The sequence below is a fragment of the Coffea arabica genome, chromosome 3e (assembly GCF_036785885.1).
Source record: "Coffea arabica cultivar ET-39 chromosome 3e, Coffea Arabica ET-39 HiFi, whole genome shotgun sequence".
Taxonomy (NCBI): Eukaryota; Viridiplantae; Streptophyta; class Magnoliopsida; order Gentianales; family Rubiaceae; genus Coffea; species Coffea arabica.
The window spans coordinates 41388111-41412329 of record NC_092315.1 but is presented as its reverse complement, the minus strand read 5'-3'; the positions used below and the strand labels follow the sequence as shown (position 1 = coordinate 41412329).

The 24219-nt window shown below is 35.0% G+C and overlaps 2 protein-coding genes and 1 non-coding gene across 3 annotated transcripts; 2 read left to right on the top strand and 1 right to left on the bottom strand.

Moving 5' to 3' along the window:
- The first annotated feature begins 3067 nt into the window (after window positions 1-3067).
- LOC113736857 (L-type lectin-domain containing receptor kinase IV.1-like) lies at window positions 3068-5401 on the top strand. Its single transcript, XM_027264031.2, has one exon. The coding sequence runs from the start codon at window positions 3236-3238 to the stop codon at window positions 5270-5272; it is 2037 nt and encodes a 678-aa protein (XP_027119832.1). The 5' UTR covers window positions 3068-3235; the 3' UTR covers window positions 5273-5401.
- A 13577-nt stretch (window positions 5402-18978) lies between these two features.
- On the bottom strand, window positions 18979-23478 carry LOC140038509 (uncharacterized). The gene is made up of 5 exons (XM_072083887.1): window positions 22765-23478; window positions 21573-22650; window positions 20242-20336; window positions 20023-20057; window positions 18979-19624 (listed from the first exon to the last, which is right to left on the bottom strand). The coding sequence occupies exons 1-5, from the start codon at window positions 23476-23478 to the stop codon at window positions 18979-18981; spliced, it is 2568 nt and encodes an 855-aa protein (XP_071939988.1).
- A 199-nt stretch (window positions 23479-23677) lies between these two features.
- On the top strand, window positions 23678-23784 carry LOC113738307 (small nucleolar RNA R71). Its single transcript, XR_003460093.1, has one exon. It is a non-coding gene; the product is annotated as a small nucleolar RNA R71 (small nucleolar RNA).
- Window positions 23785-24219: the final 435 nt, after the last annotated feature.

Sequence of the window (24219 nt, the reverse complement as noted above, 5' to 3'; positions counted from 1 at the left end):
TATTTACTTATAATGCTCAATAAGCCTAATTTCTAATTTTTTTTTCATTTATACTTTATGTCACAAAATTACATATTATTTAATAATTGAATAATAAGAATATAAAAAAGAGGCTAAAACTTATCATAAATTGGTAATGCTAAAAAATGAGCAAGTTAACAAACTAAGAGAAAATAAAATAATAAAATAAAACCAACAACAATAATAATAATAATAAAACAAAATTAGTTAAGATCATGACAAAATGAAAATTTTGAAAAAAAATGGGTGGGGGAAGAGAAGAGACTTGGGAGAAGATAATTCTAAATGGGTTAATTGGATTTGTCGGATTATCCAATAATTGGCATCAGCTGGGGAGCAGCTCCCAGGCCAAATTGGCGAAAGACAAAATTTGAAGGGCAATTTTGGTAAGTTAAAAGCCCATAAATGTATTTATGTGTACTCTAATCTCAAGGATTAAATTTAATTGTTAGTTCGCGTAGATGAGTAATTATATACATAAGGGAGCAGCTCCCAAACCAAACTGGCGAAGGACAAAATTTGAAAGGCAATTTTGGTAAGTTAAAAGCCCATAAATGTATTTATGTGTACTCCAATCTTAAGGATTAAATTTAATTGTTAGTTCACGTAGATGAGTAATTATATACATAAATAATTAAAAGGAATTAATTTTATAAAAATTTTATTTTTCACAATAATTTTATTGAAGAATTTTGGTTCATAAGGTTATAGTAAATTGGTAATTACAATACTTAGGATAGTTATATTGGCAAAATGTGATTAAACAATTAGAGCAAAAATTAAAAGTTTTTCCCTAAGGATAAAATTGAAAGTTTAGAAAATGGTATTAAAAAGTTTATACTAACAGCGATCCCTCTAACTAAGTCCTCATAGATAGTGATTTTTTAATTGGAATCAAAATTGTAGATGAATAATTAGAAACATAAATAACATAGTGCTACAAAAAACCAGAATCGTGACATAATTGACCTGGTAGATTTTAATTTTAATTTAGAAATTAGATAAGTAATCTTATACGTAACATAGTGACTTTCAAATTGATATCAAATTTGTATAGAAGTAATCATAAATATAATTAACATAATACACAAAGAAACTAAAATTGAGATTGTAGATAAAATAATCATAAACATAAATCACATAATACAAAAGTTTCAAAGTTTCAAAGATTGAACGTTTGAACTATTGAAATAACTAGATGGTTATGAATTTAAATTCTTACTCTGCAACTAGTTGTACTGGATATGACAAACTATAAATCACAAATTTGACCAATAAATTAGTGTCAAAATTTGAGAATTTTTAAACATTAAAATGATCTAATGATACGGATAATCAAATCATAGTAAAAATCAAAATTTACACTTAAAAGTAAGTGCTAAATTAAAAGATTTTGTTGTGATAGGATTATCTAATGATAGCAAATCCATTGAAACAAGCAAGCAAAAAATGCAATTGATGATAAAGTAAAAAGGTGAAACCCAATTATGTTAAAAAACAATTACAATGTAAATAAAAATTAGTTGCTTAGTTTAAAATAACAATTTAATTTAATGTGAAATTTTTTTATCCGACCTTCTGTTTCCTCCGCCTCTGATGATAACAAATTCAAAAAGGACAAACTTGGCTCTTATTGTTATTCCAGTATAGCATCTATTGTTTCACTAATTTATTTAATCACCCAACCCAATTTATATTAGTATTTGCTCTTAGCTCCTTCAGATGATAAAAAGGCTTTGCCCGTCACCTACTCTCAACTGGGCCCCAAAAACATGGATAGATGTGCTTGTGCTGAGCTGTCCTTCTAGCACTCTTTCTGCCTACGGTGGACAGGTCAACCTACTTTCCACCATAGAAGCAACCGTAAAACCTTGACATAGATATTGTCGAGGGAAGGTCTTGAACTATACCTATCAAGATTGCACTTTGAGAAAGATTCATGTAATATAATGCTTTTAAACTCAATTTTTAGTAAGTGTTAAGTGAATAAATTTAAATTTTTTATTAATTTAATAGTAATAAAATAACATTATTTTTTATCAAACAACATGTAACAAATAAAAAATAAGTAAAATTTTAAGTGATTTATAAATAGGTAATTGAATATATTCATATTTATTTATTTAAATAAATATAAATAAGTTGACCTAATTAAACTCATTATCCAATTATGATCCGCCCAAACTTGTCAATATTGCACTTTGTTGTTGATTTTTATTTTGTTCTATTTTTCTAAAACTTGGCGTGTAGTTTGTAACTGATTTGCAAGGCGGTGTAGGTTTCTATAGAATCAAAGGACTGTCTGAGCAAGGTAAAACCGTGCATTAATAATATGGCTGCTTTTTAAGGTGGTAGGTCTTAGAAATTAAGGGACTCGTACCATAGCAAGGACAAAACGAGAAGAATAAAAGAGAATTGTTGGGGAAAAACGAATCACCGGATTTTAAGTACGTGTCCCGAAGTTCACTTTCTTGAAATAAAAAATTTAACACTCTAATGCTATTCATGCTCTATATCTAACTTTTTGCACTCGGTTAATGAGCGGCACGGATAGCGTGCTTGATGTTGGTGCAATTGATGTTCTCGCTGTCAAGTATAGCATACAATGATACTATACTGTGTTACAAGCAAATACATGAAATAAGTTGTTTATAGCATTAATGTTTTTTATATTTACAGTTTACACATAAACATAGTGAGTACATGTTATATGTGTAAAATTTTAAGTTTCAATTAATTAATTGAGTAAATCTCATATATACTGGCAGTCCATACATACTCTATCATGATTGGATAGATGACACATGAGTAAAATTTGGATTTTAATTTTTAATTTAAATGAGTTATCATGCATCCATCGGTGATAGTGTATATATTAATTGTTAGTGTATAAAAAATTAATCCTAATTATTATGTATCGGAGCCTGTTAAAAAACTTTTACTTCAGAGTAACATTAATTTATTGTTTTCTTGTATATCGGAAAATATAACAATCATCCTACAATTGAACAAAACCACTACTGTAGCGGGCAAGTCCCTTACAGACTATGTAACATGTCTACTATAACTGCTCGTCATTTGGCTTTAGTTAAAAAGCAGTCAAAGCTTGTGTGAGAAATTAGAAAGGAGTGCGAAGAAATCGCAACAGCTAGATAGCAACATGTAGGCTACTAAATTAAGAAGAAGCTGGCAATTGACATCAGGTCTTTTAGTCATGTCATTCAATCTAGCAACAGCAATCTTAGCCTATTTTCTGGTCCACACCGCCGCTGGTGCAGCAGCTTCTGATGATGCTGGTTTCGTCTATCAAGGATTTCAATCATCAAATCTAAGCCTGGATGGATTAGCCAAAATCATGAGCAATGGCCTCCTACAGATAACCAACACCACGAAATTAGAAACAGGGCATGCCTTCTATCCTAATCCCATCAATTTCAAGAGCAAATCTAACAGTTCGGCCCTCTCGTTTTCCACCCAATTTGTGTTTGCTATAGTACCCAAAGTCTCAGGAGTGACTGGTCCGGGAATGGCTTTCGTGATTGCACCAACAAGAGGCCTTACCAGAGGGCCTTCCACACAGTTCCTCGGCCTTTTCAATAGAAGCACCAATGGAAATCAAACAAATCACGTTTTTGCAGTGGAGCTTGACACTTTCCAAAACCAAGATTTTGAAGATATCAATGACAACCATGTTGGTATTGATATTAACTCTGTGAGCTCCAAGATATCCCGGCCAGCAAGTTACCAAGCTAATAACAAGAATTCATTTGACAACTTAACTCTTTGCAGCGGTCAACAGATGCAACTTTGGGTGGAATACGACGGGGTTGAGAGGAGAATCGATGTTACATTAGCTCCAATAGCGGCTGCTAAACCACATACTCCTCTTTTGTCTTTGAGATATGATCTTTCGCCAATTTTACAGCAAACCATGTATGTTGGCTTTTCTGCAGCCTCTAGCCCAATCGAAATAGGAACATCTCATTATGTACTTGGATGGAGCTTCAAGATGAATGGGGATGCGCAAGCTCTTGATCTCTCTCGGCTTCCCAAGCTGCCTCGGTTTGGACATAAGAAAGTCTCTAAATTTTTAATCTTGGGATTGCCCCTGATTTGCATACTTATGTTGTTAATACTAACATCTGGAGTAGCTTATTATCTGAGGAGGAAGTGGAAGTTTGCAGAAGTGCTGGAAGAATGGGAGCTTGCTTACGGACCTCACAGGTTCAAGTATAAAGATCTATACATTGCCACCAAGGGGTTCAGAGAAAAAGAGGTGTTGGGAGAAGGCGGATTTGGCAGGGTCTACAAAGGCGTTTTGCCAAGAAATAAGGTTGAGGTTGCCGTCAAGAAGGTCTCTCATCAAGCAAGACAGGGAATGAGAGAATTTGTTGCAGAAATAGTCAGTATTGGTCGCTTACGACATAGAAATTTAGTACCGTTCTTGGGTTATTGTCGGCGTGAAGGAGAGTTACTTTTGGTATATGAGTTCATGTCCAATGGTAGTCTAGATAAGTTTTTGTATAACCAACCCAAGTATACCCTCAACTGGAGCCAAAGACTGCAAGTCATCAAAGGTGTAGCGTCAGGATTATTCTATCTACATGAAGAATGGGAGCAAGTTGTGATCCACAGAGATGTAAAAGCCAGTAATGTACTGTTGGATGGTGAACTGAATGGAAGATTAGGAGATTTCGGCCTGGCAAGGCTATACGATCATGGGACACTCCCTCAAAGCACCCATGTAGCAGGATCTCTTGGCTATCTTGCCCCGGAGCATAATAGGACTGGGATGGCCACAACAAGCACTGATGTATATGCTTTCGGGGCCTTTTTGCTAGAGGTTGCCTGTGGAAGAAGGCCAATAGAACCCCGAGCTGAACCAGCAGAGAATATCGTTTTGGTAGATTGGGTATTTTCGTGTTGGAAAACAGGCAATATTCTCCTAGCAGTTGATCAAAAGTTGGACACTGAGTATGTGAAAGAGGAAGCCGAATTGGTGTTGAAACTGGGCATGTTATGCTCTCATTCAGAGCCTAAGATCAGGCCAAGTATGAGGCAAGTTCTGCTGTACTTGGAGGGGGCAGTTGCCCTGCCAGATTTATCACCACTGGCCATGGGCGTTTCTGCTGTTGGTCTTGGCTTCGCCCATCCTGCTGGCTTTGAAGATATTACATCGTCATTTGCATATTCCACAGACAAATGTTTCACACATTCTGTAGCAGACTCTGTTCTCTCTGGTGGTCGGTAATTGAGATGCTTATATTATTTTGTTGAGTGCATTTTCTGACATATCTGTTCTATGTTTTCAATCTTTCTACCCCGTAGAACCCTTTGTACTATTTATGAGTGTGGTTTTATGAACTAGGGCGTTTCAATATGCACTGTTTTAATATTGTAAGTTTTTGTTCTTTTCTCCTATTTTGTGTTATTTAGTTTCATGTCTTGTAAATCAAACAGATTCTTTAATGGGCTAATATCAGAAACCTCCTTGAGGCTTCTCCTATCACTGGGCATCCTGAGATTTTAATTAAAAAATTAAAAAAGAAAGATACAGAAGTCACTTTCTTCTCTCTTTTTTTTTGAACATTCTCTCTTGCTCATTTTTTTTGAATGACAATAATGTGATCTTTTATTTGTAAATTTTTGTAAACTGAATTTTGTCTTGTATTTTTAGTGAGCTAAAGGGTAGTTTAGAATTTTTTAAAATTTTGTCATACAAATAACAAAAGTAAGGGAGGTAAATAATATTTTTAAAACTTTAGATATGCAACGTGATATGAAGGGAGGTTCAGGGAGGTTTCTGACATTATCCCTTCATTAAGACAACCTATTCATTAACATCTTTTCTGAGAACAAAATGAAATTGCTGCAATAATACATTTGGAGAAGAATCCGGTTAAAGGCTAGGGAAATCATCCATCCCACCACACCTATGAATGAGAACAAAGATAGCCAAGAGCACAGGAGCTTCACCCATCAAATGCCCAAAGATTGTCTTTACATGAAAAAGATTCACATTTTTCTCCCATGTTGAAGAACTCAATGGATCTTTCAAATATTCTGCCACTGGACTAAAATTTTCCTCCTTTACTCATGCTTCTTTACCTGCTAGAAATTGTTGATTTCATTTAATTCTTCCATCAAACTTCAAAATTAGCTTGATAGCAATTTCCTGGCTGCTCATTATATGTCTAAAGAGCTAAAAATACAAGAATGGACTTCAGAGTGTAAAAGCTTAAAAGATGTCCATTTAATTTGCCTGGAACAAATGTAAAAGAGGCATCGCATATTTATTGGCTGGCATTTATTGTTGTACTACGAGAAACGACAAGTAGGATTTATTGCAGTGCACCTAACTCTAGTTACCTAACAAGCTGGGTATTTGGACGTTTCCCCTGTAAAAGTGCTATCCCATTTTCCAGCCAGCATCTTACGGATCACCTAAAAGTGCTAGGCAATTCATATTGTGATTGGGATGTTCACCTAAGGAGTTTTTGGCTAAAATAATCTACTTTTCAAAAAATAATCCCAAAGTAATGCTCTTTCAGTTTTTATTTCCTTATTAATCTAGTTATTGTCATGTACACTCTCCACGAAAGGAAAAAAATAACTTGTAAATCTTTTGTTTATATATTACGCAGTTTTTCTTTATTTAGTGCTTTAAGGACATTGTGTAAACAAACTAAAAAAGGAAAGTGGATCCATAATTAGTATTTTAAAATTGTTGATCACCCTCCAAATTGCAATGATTTTGCTGAAGAACTTTTTTTTTTTTTCCTGCCATTATTCCTTCCTAGCTTTATTCTTGATTATTATATCACAAGTTCCTTTCTTTTTTTCTTGTTACTTGCAATTTTATATATCGTAGCCTCCTAACTTTGTAAATTTTAAGATTGCAAAAACTCAAATTGTTTGAAGTACGAGTAAATATTTCAAGATACATAATAATCATAATTTACATGAACTATAAAAATTCCACTATAAGGGGAAAGAAAATTCGAAAAAAATTCTCTTGCATTTTTTGACTTATCAAAAGAGAATACATTCCAAAAAAATAGGAGAGAGAAAATATAACTAGATCAGTGTTAGTATCAAAATTAACACGCTACATGAGCCAATCTAATGTGAGAAATACTAATAAACTCAAAAATAGATAGAGAAATATTTTTATTTATCTTTAAGATTGTACATAAGTAGCAAAATTTCAACTATTGAAAAGGTATTAAAAATCTATTGATGTGGTTTGTACCTCTTAATATAAGATGGAAATGTGAATACTTTCCATACTGAAGGTCCACGTGGCAACAAGTAGATTAATAAGGGAATATATTTTGAAAGTGCATTAGTTTGGGAATAGTTTTCAAGAATGAGGTTATTGTGGAAATAAACTCTTCACCTAAGACAGTTTTTGGACCGGGACGGCTCCTCTATATTTAATGAAGTCTTATTAACTCATAAATGAATGGTCTACAGCTAGGACGATGGTAGGTACCGAATCTAAAGTCGTATTAGCACAGTAATTAATAATTAATTACTGTAAATAAGCCTTAATCTAACTCATGACATCCAAATGCATTTCCTTAATTGGGTTCTGCTCTTCCTTTGTTCAAACAACTTTTTTTTTTTTTTTTGGCAGGGTTAATCACACTTTGTCCCCATGAACATGAGTTTTGGGGTAGTCACACCTGCATGTGGATTGGTCAAACGTTTAGGAAAGTTAACTCCATCCGAAAAAATGATTAAAATGAAATTATTGGTCTTCTGCTGTTGAAAGCACAAACCTAGGTAGCAAAGTAACATAACATTATGATAGGAATTAATTATCCAAAACTCCAGTATGTAGGGCTTTAGCAGTAGTCAAACTTGAACATAGCAATACTACACACATTTTATATAATCAATTATCTCCATAAACGATTAAAAAAAATAGTTTCTATTTGCACTGATATTGCTAATTGTCTGAAGCAAGTTTTCGTATTTGTATTAGATATATTACTCTAAAAAATATACTTTTTCGCTACGGAGTATGTATTTTAATTTAAAACATATCCACATCATTTTTATATGACAAGAACAATATAGTCATCAATTTTTTACGATATTTTATTTACAATCATGTTTCGAAGTGCAAATCTCAGCAAAATGCTCTCAAACCCAAAAATTTTTTTGACACCAATTCAATTAACTTTTTTGACATACATATTTTTCATTCTTTGAGATCAAAGATCTTTAGGTCAATGCTCATAATTTTAAAAATATATGAAAACAAATAAAGTGAGAAATAATGCATTGTTAAAACAAATGAAAAATGAAAGATGCTAGCTATTTCTAGAACATATAAATTCTAACATTTAGAGAATTTTGAATTTATTATGAAACTATACGAAATTTATTGCCAACAAACCAGGTCGAGGCTGCTCTCAAGAAGAAGGTATCTCATCAAGCAAGTTAAACAAGATAATTTATTGCAGAATCGCCCGTGTTGGTCGCTTACGCCACAGAAATTTAGTATCGCTCTTAGGTTATTGCTGGCGCAAAGGAGAGTTACTTTTGGTATATGAAATCAAGTCCAATGGTAGTCTGGACAGGTTTCTGTACAACCAACCCAAGTATACTCTATACTGGAGCCAAAGACGAGTTATCAAAGGTGTAGCATCGGGAATATTCTATCTACAAAAGGCTACACAAGGCTGATAGGAACAATTAGTGATCCACCGAGATGTAGAAGCCAGAAATGCATTGTTAGATGGTGAACTGAATGGAAGATTAGAAGATTTCGGGCTAGCAAGGCTATACAATCATGGAACTCTCCCTCGAATCACCAATGTAGTGACATCTCTTGGCTATCTTGCCCCTGAGCATAATATAGGACAAGGAAGGCCACAACGAGCACTGTGTATATGTTTTTCGGGCCTTTTTGCTAGTGGTTGCCTGTGGAAGAAGGCCAATAGAACTCTGAGCAGCACCAGCAGAGATGGTTATATTGGTTGATTGGATATTCTCGTGCTAGAAAGCTGGTGATATTCTATTGGCAGTTGATCAAAATTTGGGTACTGAGCATGTGAAAGGGGGAGCAGAGTTGGTATTGAAACTAGGCTTGTTATGCTTTCATTCAGAACCAAAGATTAGGCCAACTATGAGGCAAGTTCTGTTGTCCTTGGAGGGATCAGTTGGCCTGCCAGAGTTATTATCCCTGGCCATGGGCATTTCTGGCTTTGCCTATCCTAGTGGCTTTGAAGATATTACATCATCATTCACATCTTCCAAGTGTAGGAATTTCCAAGATCCCAATATCTGATATTTGAATACAACTGTAATAGAAATGCATACCATTCTCTAACATGCAGTAGATCGAGAGATTGAGAGACACATGACGAGTTTGATTGGCACCTTGTGGTTCGCATGCTTGGCATAGATGACTCTCTCTCCCTCTCCCAGTTCTATATGGTAGCTATTAATGGGACATGCCAACCTAGCAATACGATGCTAGTGTTATTGATGGGAGAGAGGGACCTCACATTTTATAACTGTAGTGGGACTTCCCATTAAGGTAACTCTAATATGAATAACAGGCCCTACACCTTGCATATCACACCAAATAAATGATTGAGACACACCTAAACCCTAATTCTAATGGATCATACTCTAATGGGTTTTACTTGTCTTCATTTAATCTATTTTTTACAAAAGAAAATTAATCAGTAGAAACCCAAATTAGAAACTAATTCTAAATTCTCCTATTTGGGCAATACTGATTATTTTAAACTTGAGGTTGAAAGCATTTGAAATGTTAATTTCAAAATAGTTTTAGAAAATGACTCTTGGATTAAACAAAACTTTAGTTGCCACTATAAGAAAACATCTCAGTCTAGAATTTTGTCCAACGAGAGTACTTGTATCAAACTATAGATGTCTTTACATCATTTATTAATGTAGGACCTCCATAATTACAAACACTAATGCTTCATTGACACAAATTTCATAGTGTGATAAAGTGTAGTATGGTTTGAGTCACATGATCCAAGAGTAATATAATCAAGTCAAATCTCAATTCAAAACCATATTCAGTTCACTTTTTCGTCTTAAATTAACTCTGTACAGAACTTGCATTCCCTTTAATACTTGTAAATTGAAACCACTTCACAAAGGAAGCATGTATAGGACTTTCGTCCTCTTAACCGCTTCTAACTCGAAGCCATTTCACTTATGAAGCAATCACTGTACATCTTTTATTGAATATTTATATGATCTCATGTATGCAGTATAATCTTCTATTGTGAACATATATGAGTAATCATATTCATAATTGCATAAATTTAGGAATGGAAACTTTGCCAACTTGCATAATTGTAAACTGTATACATGAGAGTTATGAGTTATTTATAACTTCCACTGACCAAGTATAACCAGATAAAAACATCCCACACGTTTGACATACTTGTCAAACTATTACGGTGTAAGCAACTTATTCAATAATTACTGAACATTTAATCATTGTACTAAGTTCATAAACCACATTACACTTATAAACTCATTCCCTTATGTTACTTAAAAGAAATGTAAAAATTGTAAACATCCATGTCGGGCAATTCAAAATTTAGTGCTCATTATTGTGAATACAGCAGTGGAAACATCAAACATGATTTAGTGATGGAATAAGAAATCACAAACCCTTAACCCAAACTTGCTCAATGTGAGCCCTTTGAGCGTTAAGTTAAGATAGATACAACCAACTTAATTGTCCATAAGACTAGTATATATGTATGATATCTATCTAAACTACATTTAAGAATTTTGAATGTTCAAAGAAAACAAGTGATCTTTAGTTTCTTAAGTCTTATTAATTGATTAGCAAATACATAATCCATAGACCAATATTTGCCAAATTTATCCACCAACACAATTAGTATGTAGGTAATATTAGGTCTTATACAAGAAACTCATTACAAACTGTATCAAATTCCACATGAAATTTCTAAAGATCATTTTCATTGTATTGCTTTTAACCCCAATTTATCTTCACACAATGCATGCAATTGCTCTTGTATTCTACCAAAGTGAGAAGTTAATTCATCTAACCTTTCCTCGACCTTATCAAAATGGTCGAAGGTTGCATTAGTTAGTTTTTCTAAAGTTAACTCCCAAGATGGCTTAGAATCATTAGTTACCCTTTCTATTGCCAACTCCCAAGATGATTTTGATTAATATTGGACACATTCGGATTAGTAATCATAAAAACATGAAGAATTGCTATTAGTACGTTGATTATCCCAACCATAAGCATGAGAATTACCCCAATTAGGACCATATTGATCAACACAAAGATTGCAATGCCCTAATTCATCAAAATAATCCACATTTTGTGCTTGCCTACATGTATGAGTAGCATGATAACCTCCACACAAGTCACAAATCATATGATAAGAATTAAAAGCATTGGCATTCCTCCTATGCTCAATTTCATGCATAATGGTGTCCATTTGAACTTGTAACATTATAATATCAAGTTTTGCCTTTAAGCACCTTAAACTATCTTCAAATGACATACTTTCGGTAATTTCTTGGTTACCTCTATTGAAGGAGCTTTGTACATAATAACCATCCATTGCCGACCTTCTACTTCTCAAGTTTTGTCTTCTCATATTTTCTACTCTCCTTGAATCTCTAAACATGCTTTCAAAGTAACTCAAAAACACATTTAGTCAAGAAGAATAAGTGACTCTAAACATATAAAAAACCATACACAAAGACACTAAAAACAAAAATTAAGACACTAAACACAACAAACAGAAGAAAAATAAAGTAAAAATGTCTAAATTAATAAAGTAAAAATGTACATAGTTTTGGTGTGTTTTAGTCACTTTTATAACTAATTAACTAGGATTCTAGTGAAAATATGCATTTTGTAGTTTAAGCGGCAAAAAATTTCATTTCTATGAATTTTTATGGTAAAAACTTCATGTTTTTGTAGGTTTACTGATTCAATCATCAAATGACATGAATTGAAAAGATAATTGGACGATTGATGATGGTTTAAAGTGATGAAAAGAGAATATGAAGTGCAAAAGATGAAATGCAATCAAGAACAAAAGAAAGTAAGTTTCATAGCTTTGATACATTTTCATATTTGGCTATATCTTGAGGTACATGCATCGGATTGAGATGATTCCTGAACCATTTCGAAGTTAGGAGATAGATCTACATTTGGTATGAAAACATCAAGGTCCAGATTAGTCGTTTTCATTGTCAAAAGGTCAAAATACAGAAGTACAACTCTGTTGTTGAAAGCTGAAATAGAACTCTGACCAGTTGTGGGTATTTTGGTCATATCTTGGTCCAAAGAGCCCCAAATTAGATGATTCTTGAGGAATTGGAAAGCCAACTCAAAGGGCTACAACTTTTGTGTTTCACACAAGAACTAGTTCGGCCTCCATCATCAAGAAAGTAGTAGTTAAAGTGATGTCAAATTTACAGAAGTGAAAATGCTACTTCATGAATACGTGGCTTGAAGTTGCGTATTCTCGCCTGATTTCTGCAATTTGCTCTTCAATATGCCTTGCTTTCACACAACTTTTCCAATTCAATTCTAGCTAGCAATTCCGGCTGTATATGATCAAGAAAAGGGTGGAAATTTGGAGAAACAACTCATAGGAGTTTCAAGAGTAAAAAATAACAACTAAAAACAACCCATTTAACTCTTGAATTCCTCTATAAATAGCAGTATTTGGAGACCATTGGAACAACTTTGGAAGGCTAGATAAACTTCACAAAAATAGTCTTCACTAGTTTTTCTTAGTTAGGGTAGTATAGAGCAGCTAGTGCAGTGTGACGGGATTTTTTTTATCAATGCAAGTTTAATTCCGATTTTACACCCGTTGGACTGCAAGTATACAGGTCGTAATTGTAGTACAAGATGTGTATCGGGTCGATCCCACGAGGAGCAATTAAAACAATTATTAGATACTAATTTACTCTATTATTTAGACTTACAATTAATTTGAGCAGAAATTTCAGAATGTAATTCAACTACAAAAATTCTTAACTAGATAAATGCAATTTCACAAAAGGAATAGAATTCACTAAATATTAAGATCTAGGGATGTAGATTCCACTTATGATTCAAAAGATCTAAAATGAATTAATTCAACACTTGTTACTGCTCTTGTTTAACCAAGAATTCATTTCCAGAAATACCAAAATCACATTCTCATGATGATAATGGGTTAAAACAGATTAGTTTTTCCTAATCTCTTGGTAAATACTAAATATGTTCTTATTTACACATGAAATGCAGATTTCATCCACTTGAATGTATTTCTATTCTCATGAATATACAACTCAAGTTCTACTTGTGTCATTCCATTATTTTTACCATTTCTCAATGAGTAAAAACAACTATAAACCTGCCATTGGTGATCAAGCAACAACAAGTAATCCAACATACACAAGTAGATAAGTTAATACAAGACATAACAAGCATAAATCACAATCACTTCATATCATTTGGCCATAAGCTTCATCTACTCCCTAGATAAAGGAAATTAGCTACTCATGAATGATGAAACACTCATAACTTCATTAATGCAAATCATCATAAATTTACAAATACAAAAAGAGTAAAGAAAGTCTTAGCCAAGATATGGTGAAGCCTTCCAAAAATCTCCTTGTCTTGAACTTAGATGATTACAAGATGAAACCTCAATTGTCCCTTGCAAGTACCTAGCTAGAGAGACTATGTTTTTCTGTCAGAAACTAAGCTACGAAATGTTCCAGATCTCTCCCCATATCTCTGCATAAAAATACACTCCAATGCTCCATTTTTCCAAGTCAAATTCTATCCTTTGATTCCCAAATCTCCACTTTGTTAGCATAGTCAAAAACCAATATTTTTGACTTGAAAATAAGCCACTTTTCTTGCCCTTTTGTCTTCTGAAGCATGTGCACCGAATTCCCTTGCATCTTATAGCTGGAAAGTGGTATGAACACAAGAGAATTGGCTGAGTCAAATTGCAGAATTTCGGCTATAAAACGCGCCTACACAAAACGCGGTTACAAGTCACGTTTTGTGTACTCGCGTATTCACTTTGGCCTTACTTCATCTGCGATTTTCTCTATCATAAAGGCCGAACTAGCTTTTGTGCAAAACACAAAAGTTGTAGCCCTTTGAGTTAGCTTTCCAATGCTTCAAGAATCATCCAAATCGGAGCTTTGTAGCCTGAGATATGATCGAAATACTGTCACCTGTTCAAACCTCTGTTTTAACTTCCGACCACAGGGTGCAGCTTCTGTATTCCAACGTTTTGCCCATGAAGATGGCAGAAATGGATTTCGATGTCTTCATACGAATTGTAGGTCTCTTTCTTAGCTTTAAAATGGTATAAAAATCACCTCAATCCGATAAGTGTAGCTCCAGATATGGTCAAAATACTGAAAAGTGTCAAAACTGACTTGTATTGCATTTCCTCACTTGAACGTTTTTCACTTCATTCTTCTTGTTGCCACTTAAATTCATCACCAAATCTCTATTTTTCACCTCAATTGACCTCCTTTGGTGATTGATTCATTATTCCTGCATAAAAATGAAGTTTTTACTATTAAAATCAATAGAAATGCAATATTATCCACTTTTACCAAAAATATATAATTTTACCAAAAACCTCTTTATTTTAATTATAAAACTAAATAATCAACTCAAAATTAACTAATAAAATGCACTAAAAAATACGTAAAATAAACTCTTATCAAATACCCCCACACTTGAATCATTGCTTGTCCTCAAGCAATATAAAATTCCAACCATCAATGATCAAAAAATTTAAAATAAACATATGTAGTATTTCAACTCCATTTCCTTGAATCAAGGTAAATAACCCTTATGTGATCTTTCCATTAAGTTCAAGTACTCATAATATCAAGCAAAGAAGAGCCAAGTATACCATAATTTTACCAATTCAACTCAACTTCTTATTTTTATCCAATTTCGCAAGCAAGCAACTCCTATAGTCAATAAAGATGCTAACTAATCTCATGATCAACTTCTTATTTTTCTTAAAGAGGGATTTAATTTACTTTTTTTTATATATATATATATATATATATATATATATATATATTTTAAGGATTAAATATTACTTAAGTTGTGAAAAATGCCTTTTGACGCGAAGATCAACATTTTTAGATGCAGATCCCCGGTTACTCAACATTTCACATACTCAAGTTGCTTTGCATACTCTTAATTCAAGTACCTTTTTACGCGAATGTCGACATTTGTAGATGCCAACCCCCGGTTACTCGGTACGAGAATCATTGGAGTAGAATAACCATTTTTTTTTTTATTTTTTTTAACAATATATAATAAAATTCCCTCTAAGAGTAATCATGAGAAGAGTATGACACTTATTAACCATATTAATTTCTTATCTTATAAAATTAGATAAAAAGAAGAATTTTCATCAAATATACAAAATGTAGGCATAATTTTCTCCACTTTACTAGATATACTTTCCTATAGATGTAAAAATTATAATCACATAAAAATCATTTCCAAATTTCATGAGAAAAGAAGTATCAAAACCGCATATATTTATTTCAAAAGGATAAGTGACAAAATTTTATTTATTTATTATAGTTAATAACATATATATGTATAAGGTTTTGGAAAAATTTTGACAGAGTCTCCCCTTAAAAGTGGACTAAATCTCCCTGCCAGCAACCACAAGAAACACCATTTAAGCACAAGAATTATATCAAACACAACTAAAATCACAAGTACCACACATTTCTTCCCCCACACTTAGAATACACATTGTCCTCAATGTGTAGGGAAAGAAAAGAAAAGAAACAGAAGAAAGGAACAAGTGACTCCCCAAGTGAGATGACTGCGGTCCAGTGAAGCCTTGAATCATGAGTCATCGACCGCTCAACCATCCACAGTCAACGATCTACTAGTTACTGCCACAAGTTCCAATATTCAAAATAAGGAATGTAAGTTAACATTTTTCAAACAAAAGATAAAAATAACAAGCAAACAAGCAAACAAAAGAAAAGCCAGCCAAAGGGGCAGCCTCAATCATCCCCTTCATCGTCATCTTCATCATCATTGACAGGAGGTGGATGTACGCCCAGATGATGTTCAATGTGGTCTAGGCGAGTATCCAGTCGGGCTAAATGATGGTCGATGTCGTCCAAGCGACCGAAAAGCCGCTGCCAGTTGGTCTGTGGCGGAGGAGGAGGTGGTGCTGCAGTAGATGGTCCAGCTCCATCGCGACCATGTCTAGCCTTTTGTCTCCGCTCCTGAACAGGGCGTGGAATGTCTCCCGTGCCAATACCAAGGCGGCGAAGAGTAGTGATAGTCATCTCAGCACGTGGTGGAACATACTCCCGCCTCATTCCTTCCAACTGAACCTCAAAACGGGGAAAGATTAAAGTCAGTAGACGAGGAAATGATAGTTTGAAGGAAGTCGTCTTACGCCTCGCCGTAGACCGAATGTGGCTAATGATGATATTAGGCAGCGAAATACGAGCATATGGAGATGTCCGGTTATGGAACATGTAATCCAAGAAGTAGATATCGCTCTTGCGAACCTCCGTGTGCCCCGTCTTCTTTGGGATGACATTGTGAGCCATCATGTAAATGATAAGCCGATGACGAGGTTCGAAGACATTCGCCAAAATGGTCTCCTTCCTTGTAGAGCGAAAGGGTTGGTACTCGAGACCAAACCTAGCCATGGCCAATGATGGATCCCACCTCCTATTCGGGGGAACAAACTCCTTCTTCAAATCTACTGGACGTCCATCATCCATACACCCCAAAATAGCAGCCAAATCTTGCCGTGACAAGATGATTCGTCTTCCACGCACCCAGGACTCAACTATTTCTCCACTATGGCGCGCCTTACTTTCAATGTTGGCGTAAAACTCGCGCACCAGGTCTGGGTAGTAATGATTTGGAAGGGTGAGAATCGGAGCCCATCCAAGTTGAGCAAAAGCTTCCGAGATATTATACATCATTTCAACTGTCGGATTCACGTGCATCTCAAACAGGAATTCCAAATTAGCACGCGCCTCATGCCACTCCTGATTCCTGCGAGTGTTGAACCGAGCACTGTCAAATACAGACATTCCCGCTCCACGAGAAGTGCCCTCACCAGGTTGACGACTCACTGGCGGAGGAGAAGGTGAACTCTCCTCTTCAGATACTTCCATTTGTTCATTTTCCTCCCTCTCCTCACTGCTAGAGGACGAGGTTATTACACGTCTTCCCCTTGGCATAGTACCTATTGGAAAATATTGCAATTAAACTCATGTAATTGGACACAATTAAAAATTTAGCCATGAATATCCGAAAATGATCCAAATAATCTCTAATTTATTCCTTCAAGTGATAACACGTCCAATAACTAATATATATAGGACCAAATAAGAGAACAAAAATTTATGCCCAAAAATTACTCAAAATCACCAATTGAAACAAGATATGCAATAATTATAACCCAATCGGTAAAATTAGCAACAATTATGATTATAACTATTGAGAATTAACAATAATAATATGCTTTTAGTTATAATCATGCTTAGGCAAAAATTAAGCCAATGAACTCACCAAATCAACCAAATTACTCACTATACACAATGCACCTACTTAAACATCATCAAATTACCATTTTTAATCATAATTAAACATCACCAATGGCTAAAAAACATCCTAGTTCCTTTTTCCAATTTCATCTAAATATAGCAATTGTGAATGTTAAAGTACTTGAAAACCAATAAATTGCTACATTTAAACATTTAAACATGCTTAAACAATCATAATAATCATGAATAAAATCAACAATAGCCATGAATCTCATCAAATTTTCGAAATTAAAAGATGTCAGATAGCTCAGGATAAAAAATATGAACTTCTAAAATCAAAAGATTTGATGAAGAAACTTACCTCAATCACGTAGAAGGATGTTTGGTGATGCTAAAAATGTCAAAAGCCCTATGAAACAACCTCCAATTGACCTCCAATTGAAGAAATTAGAGTTTAAGAACCCTAACCTTCAATCGCTCAAAAACCTGATTTTAGGTGTTTTTCTTTGATTTTAATCGGTTAAAAAGGTTGTATGAAGCTCAAAAGGCGTTGGGGTGATGATTTCTAGCAAGATTATGGAACAAAATGGAAGATTTGTGAGTTGGGTAGAAGAGAAAAGGAAGAAACGCGGCTGGAAAATGGAAAAGTGAAGAAATGTTCTGGAAATCGCGTTTTTGAAGCAAAAATGTGAACTGAAAACGCGACTGAAAACGCGCCTTCAACGCGCGTTTTTGAAGTCGCGTTTTCTGCACAAATATTGTAGAATTGAAAACGCGTTTAAGCGTTAAAACGCGACTTCAAGTCGCGTTTTACTGTGTCGCGTTTTCTGTTTTTTGCTCAGGCGAGAAAACGCGACTTCCTAAAAAACGCGACTTCAAGTCGCGTTTTAAAGGCGCGTTTTCTGTTCTGCAGGCGCAGAATTGAAAACGCGATTCTGAGAAACGCGACTTGTAGTCGCGTTTTCTTGGAAAACGCGTTTTCTGCTTCGATTTTTAGCAGAATTTCAACTTTTGAAAAATTACAAAATGTACCCCCGTGACTCAAAACGCATCATAGATCATTTGTTTGCCAATTTTAATGACTGGAACAAATGTAAAACATTAAAAACCTGCATTTTACCCCTTTATAATGAATCAAAAACACCTTTAACGCAAATCGAGGGGTTGAGTTGCTTGATCGAAGTTTGCCCTTTTCACCTCAAATGGTCATTCTTACTTCCATTTGCCAACCCTATAACACAAAAACAACAAATTAACTAAAACACTTATTTAAGTCTAAAAATCACAAAAAATTAACACAAATAACCTAAACATTGGGTTGCCTCCCAATTAGCGCTTTTGTTTATAGTCGTTGGCTCGACTGAAACATTCAGTTTCTTAAATTGAAGAAGAGTCGCCCAAAAGACATATGAGTCCCTTGGGTACTATTTCACCTGCCAAGTAGGGTTTCAATCGTTGTCCATTGACCTTAAACCTTTCATTTCTTGAATTTGCCACTTCAACCGCTCCATAGGGAAATACTTGAGTGACTTCAAAAGGTCCAGACCACCTTGACTTTAATTTTCCTGGAAATAACCTCAGGCGTGAATTGAATAAAAGCACTTTTTGCCCTACCTGAAATTGTTTAGGAATAATGTGCTTGTCATGCCAATATTTGATCTTTTCTTTGTAAATTTTGGCATTTTCATATGCATGTAACCGGTGTTCCTCCAATTCACTCAGCTCAAGTAATCTCCTTCCACCTGCAAGATTAAAATCTATATTAATTGCTTTAATAGCCCAATAAGCTTTATGTTCAATCTCTACAGGTAAGTGACAAGCTTTTCCATAGACTAAACGATACGGCGACATCCCTAAAGGAGTCTTAAATGCCGTTCGGTAAGCCCATAGTGTGTCATCTAGCTTTGTAGCCCAATCCTTGCGTGATTTATTCACAGTTTTTTCCAAAATGAGCTTTATCTCACGATTAGCTAGCTCCGCTTGTCCATTGGCTTGAGGATGGTACGGGAGTGATGTCTTGTGCCTACAGCCATATTTAAACAATAAGGTATCCAGTTGTTTGTTACAAAAATGTTTTCCTTCATCACTTATTATGGCCTTAGGTATACCAAACCTGCAAAAAATGTTCTTTTTAAGAAACCTAAATACAACCTTAGAGTCATTAGTGGGTGAAGCGACTGCTTCTACCCATTTAGAAACATAATCCACTGCTACTAAGATGTACTTATTATTAAAAGAACTTGGAAATGGTCCCATAAAGTCTATACCCCATATATCAAATAATTCAACTTCTAAAAAGGTAGTTAGGGGCATTTCATTCTTTCGAGATATATTTCCAGTTCTTTGGCATGCATCACAATTTTTAACATATTCCCGAACGTCTCGATACATGGTTGGCCAATAAAACCCTGATTGCCATACCTTTGCTGCAGTCTTTGAAGTGCTAAAATGACCACCTGTTTCAAGATTATGACAATGATATAAAATATTACGTACCTCATTTTCTGGAATACATCTTCGTACCATACCATCGGCACAATGTTTGTACAGCAATGGTTCCTCCCAAAAGTAACTCTTCACATCATGCAAAAATTTCTTCCTTTGATGATAATTAAGCCCTTTTTGAATTTCCCCACTTACCAAATAATTAGCGAAATCTGCATACCATGGAGAGTTGCTAAGTGCTAGGACAAACTCATCCGGAAAATTCTCTTGGATCGGAACTTGATCTTTGACTGGGATATATTCCAAACGTGATAGATGATCTGCAACTAAATTCTCCGATCCCTTTTTGTCTTTTATCTCCACATCAAATTCCTGCAATAAAAGAATCCACCGAATTAGTCTTGGTTTTGCATCTTTTTTACGTAACAAATATTTAAGAGCCGCATGGTCCGTATATATAATAACTTTAGATCCTACTAAATAAGATCTAAATTTATCCAAAGCAAATATCACTGCCAATAGCTCTTTTTCTGTAGTTGCGTAATTGAGTTGTGCCTCGTTTAGCAACTTGCTAGCATAGTAAATGACGTGCAACCGTCCTTCTTTCTTTTGTCCCAAAACTGCTCCAACCGCATAATCACTTGCATCACACATCAATTCAAATGGTAGTGACCAATCGGGCGAAGTTATAATTGGGGCTGAAATCAATTCCTTCTTCAACCTTTCAAATGCAACCAAACAATTGTCATCAAATTGAAAAGGGATATCTTTACATAATAAATCACATAATGGTTTTACTATTCTAGAAAAATCTTTAATAAAACGTCTATAAAAACCAGCATGTCCTAAAAAACTTCTTATCCCCTTGACATTGCTTGGGGGTGGCAATTTTTCGATAACTTCTATTTTGGCTTGATCCACCTCAATTCCCTTGGAGGAAATCTTGCGTCCTAAGACAATTCCTTCTTTTACCATAAAATGACATTTCTCCCAATTCAGTACAAGATTTGTTTCCTCGCATCTCTGCAAAATCAATTCCAAATTATGAAGACAATGGTCAAAAGATGAACCATACACAGAAAAATCATCCATAAATATCTCCATAATTTTTTCAATATAATCCGAAAAAATAGCCATCATGCATCGTTGAAAAGTTGCAGGAGCATTGCATAAACCAAATGGCATTCTTCTAAAGGCAAAAGTGCCATAAGGACCTGTAAATGTAGTCTTCTCTTGATCCTCTGGAGCTATAGCTATTTGATTATATCCTGAAAAACCATCAAGAAAACAGTAAAATTCATATCCAGCTATTCGCTCCAATAATTGATCAAGAAATGGTAGGGAAAAGTGATCTTTTCTTGTTACCGTATTTAACTTACGATAATCAATACACACTCTCCACCCTACCACAAGTCTAGATGGAATTAATTCATCATTTTTACCCACGATTGTAGTCATTCCACCTTTCTTTGGTACCACATGAATTGGACTAATCCAAACACTATCGGAGATAGGAAAAACTATACCTGCGTCAAGCCATTTAAGAATTTCATTTCTTACCACCTCTTTCATGTTTGGATTGAGTCTTCTTTGTGCTTCCACCACTGGTTTGCAACCGTCCTCCAGTAGAATGCGATGCATGCATATAGAAGGACTTATACCTTTAATGTCTGAAATTGTCCATCCAATTGCCTTCTTACGCCTTCTTAACAATTTTGCACACTGCTTATCATCAAGGTCAGCACTAACAATTACAGGTAAAGTTTTATTTTCTCCAAGAAATTCATACCTTAGATGAGTCGGAAGTGGCTTGAGCTCTAACTTTGGAGGTTCAATTTCTGATGGTTGTGAAAACCCTTTTCTTTGGCCAAGACTTTCATACAAAGTTCCCCTTTTATAAGGTGCTTGAAAATCCAAGTACTTGGCCAATTCTTCAATTTTTTCACAAATATCTTCTTGCTTACCTAAACTCATTAAACAATACTCAAGAGGATCTAAGTCAAAGTTGACTTGACTCATCTCTTGGGTTAGTTTATCAACTGTGCCAATAGAATAAGCATGATCGGTAAAAGAAGGGTATTTTCCCATTTCATGCAAATTAAACTCTACCTCTTCTTCACCTACTTGAAACTTCAACTTACCATTTTTAACATCAATAATAGTACCTGCAGTAGCTAAAAATGGTCTACCAAGAATAATTGGCACAGATACATCTTCTTCCATATCTAATACCACAAAATCCACTGGAATGATAAATTTTTGAACTTTTATCAATACATTCTCCAACACTCCCAATGGATATCTAATAGACCGATCCGCTAGTTGCAAAGTAATATTTGTGCGTTTAAGCTCATGCAAACCCAATTGTCTAGCCACCGTTAAAGGTATTAATGATACACTAGCACCAAGATCACACAATGCTTTAGAAAAATCAACGTTACCTATGGTGCAAGGTATAGAAAAACTTCCTGGATCCTTCAACTTCGGTGGTAGCTTATTTTGAATAATTGCACTACATTCCCCCGTTAATGCAATTGTCTCGCAGTCTTCCAACTTCCTCTTTCTAGTCATGATTTCCTTGAGAAATTTCGCATAAGACGGAATCTGCAAAATAGCATCGGCAAAAGGAATGTTAATGTGCAATTGTTTGAAAAGTTTAACAAATTTTTCAAAATCTTTATCAAACTTATTTTGCTTTAATCTTTGTGGAAATGGAACTGCAGGGGGTATTGGAATGTTAGCGGAAGATGATGGTTGATTTTCTCTTGATTTCTCCCGGCTATTTTCTTCCACTATAGCCTCTTGGTTCCTCTGCTTTTCTTCTTGTTTTTCATTCTCATCTTTCTCAACTTCCATCATTGGAGGATCTTCTAATTGCTTACCACTACGAAGAGTAATGGCTTTGACATGCTCCTTAGGATTTACCTCCGTTTTACTAGGTAATTCTCCTTGATTACGATTATTCAAAGAACTAGCAATTTGACCAATTTGGACCTCTACATTCCTGTACATTGTAGTGAGTTGGTCCAATCTTCCTTCTACTCGCTCAAATCTGTCTGAAGTAACTTTGGCGAGCTTTTCCACTGCCATTTCCCAACCAGGTTTAGTTTCAGCTTGGGGTTGCCTTGGTTGAAATCCCGGCGGATTGGTTGGCCTTTGTTGATTGCCTTGATCTTTCCATCCAAAGTTTGGATGATTTCTCCACCCCGGATTGTAAGTATTCGAGTAGGGATTATTTGGAGCATTTCGGTTGTAATTATTGATAAATTGTACCTGCTCAGAATCAACACACTCATTAGTATCATGTTCACCTCCACATATAGAACAACATGCTACATGTGCATTAGATGAACTTGGACCAGCTCCACCTTGTTTACTTAGCAACTTCATCACATTATTCATTTGAGCACTTAGCATATTGAGAGTGTCCATTTCTATCATACCTGCGTGACGTCTTGTATTACCTCTCTCATTGGCCCATTGGTAGTTATTTGCTGCCATTTCTTCTATCAAATTATGAGCTTCTTGGGGTGATTTACCCATTAAAGCTCCACCTGCAGCTGCATCGATTATAGTTTTAGTAGAAAAAACTAAACCATTATAGAAGGTTTGTATGATTAACCACTCCGGCAGTCCATGATGTGGACATTTCCGAAGCAAATCTCTAAACCTTTCCCATGCCTCATATAATGATTCACCTTCCATTTGGCTAAAACTAGTGATATCCATTCTTAGCTTAGCAGTCTTACCTGGTGGAAAATACTTATTCAAAAATGCTCTTGATAAATCATCCCATCCGGTGAAAGTATTAGGAGCATGAGAGTGTAACCAAAGTTTTGCCTTATCTCTCAATGAAAATGGGAACAATCTTAGCCTTATAGCATCATCACTAACTCCATTCATTTTAATTGTATCACAAATTTCCAAGAATGTAGCTAAGTGTGTATTAGGATCTTCTACTGCATTACCTGCAAATTGAGATTGTTGAACCATCTGGATAAGTGATGGTTTAATCTCGAAATTGTTAGCATTTACCGTAGGCCTTACTATACTTGTTTGAGATCCTTGTGTTCCCGGTAGAGCAAAATCTCGTAGAACTCGCCTATTTGCTTCGTTTTCGGCCATTTCTTCTTCAAATGGTAGTTCTATCAAAATTTCCTCTATTGGTTGCCA

Coding starts and splice junctions, on each gene's coding strand:
- LOC113736857 (XM_027264031.2), top strand. CDS start 3,236: ATGTCATTCAATCTAGCAACAGCAATCTTAGCCTATTTTCTGGTCCAC.
- LOC140038509 (XM_072083887.1), bottom strand. CDS start 23,478: ATGGACACTCTCAATATGCTAAGTGCTCAAATGAATAATGTGATGAAG. Junction 20,337..21,572: donor TCTTAAATGGCTTGACGCAG/GTATAGTTTTTC, acceptor AATATATCCCAG/TCAAAGATCAAGTTCCGATC. Junction 19,625..20,022: donor CTTCAAAGACTGCAGCAAAG/GTATGGCAATCA, acceptor ATATGGCTGTAG/GCACAAGACATCACTCCCGT.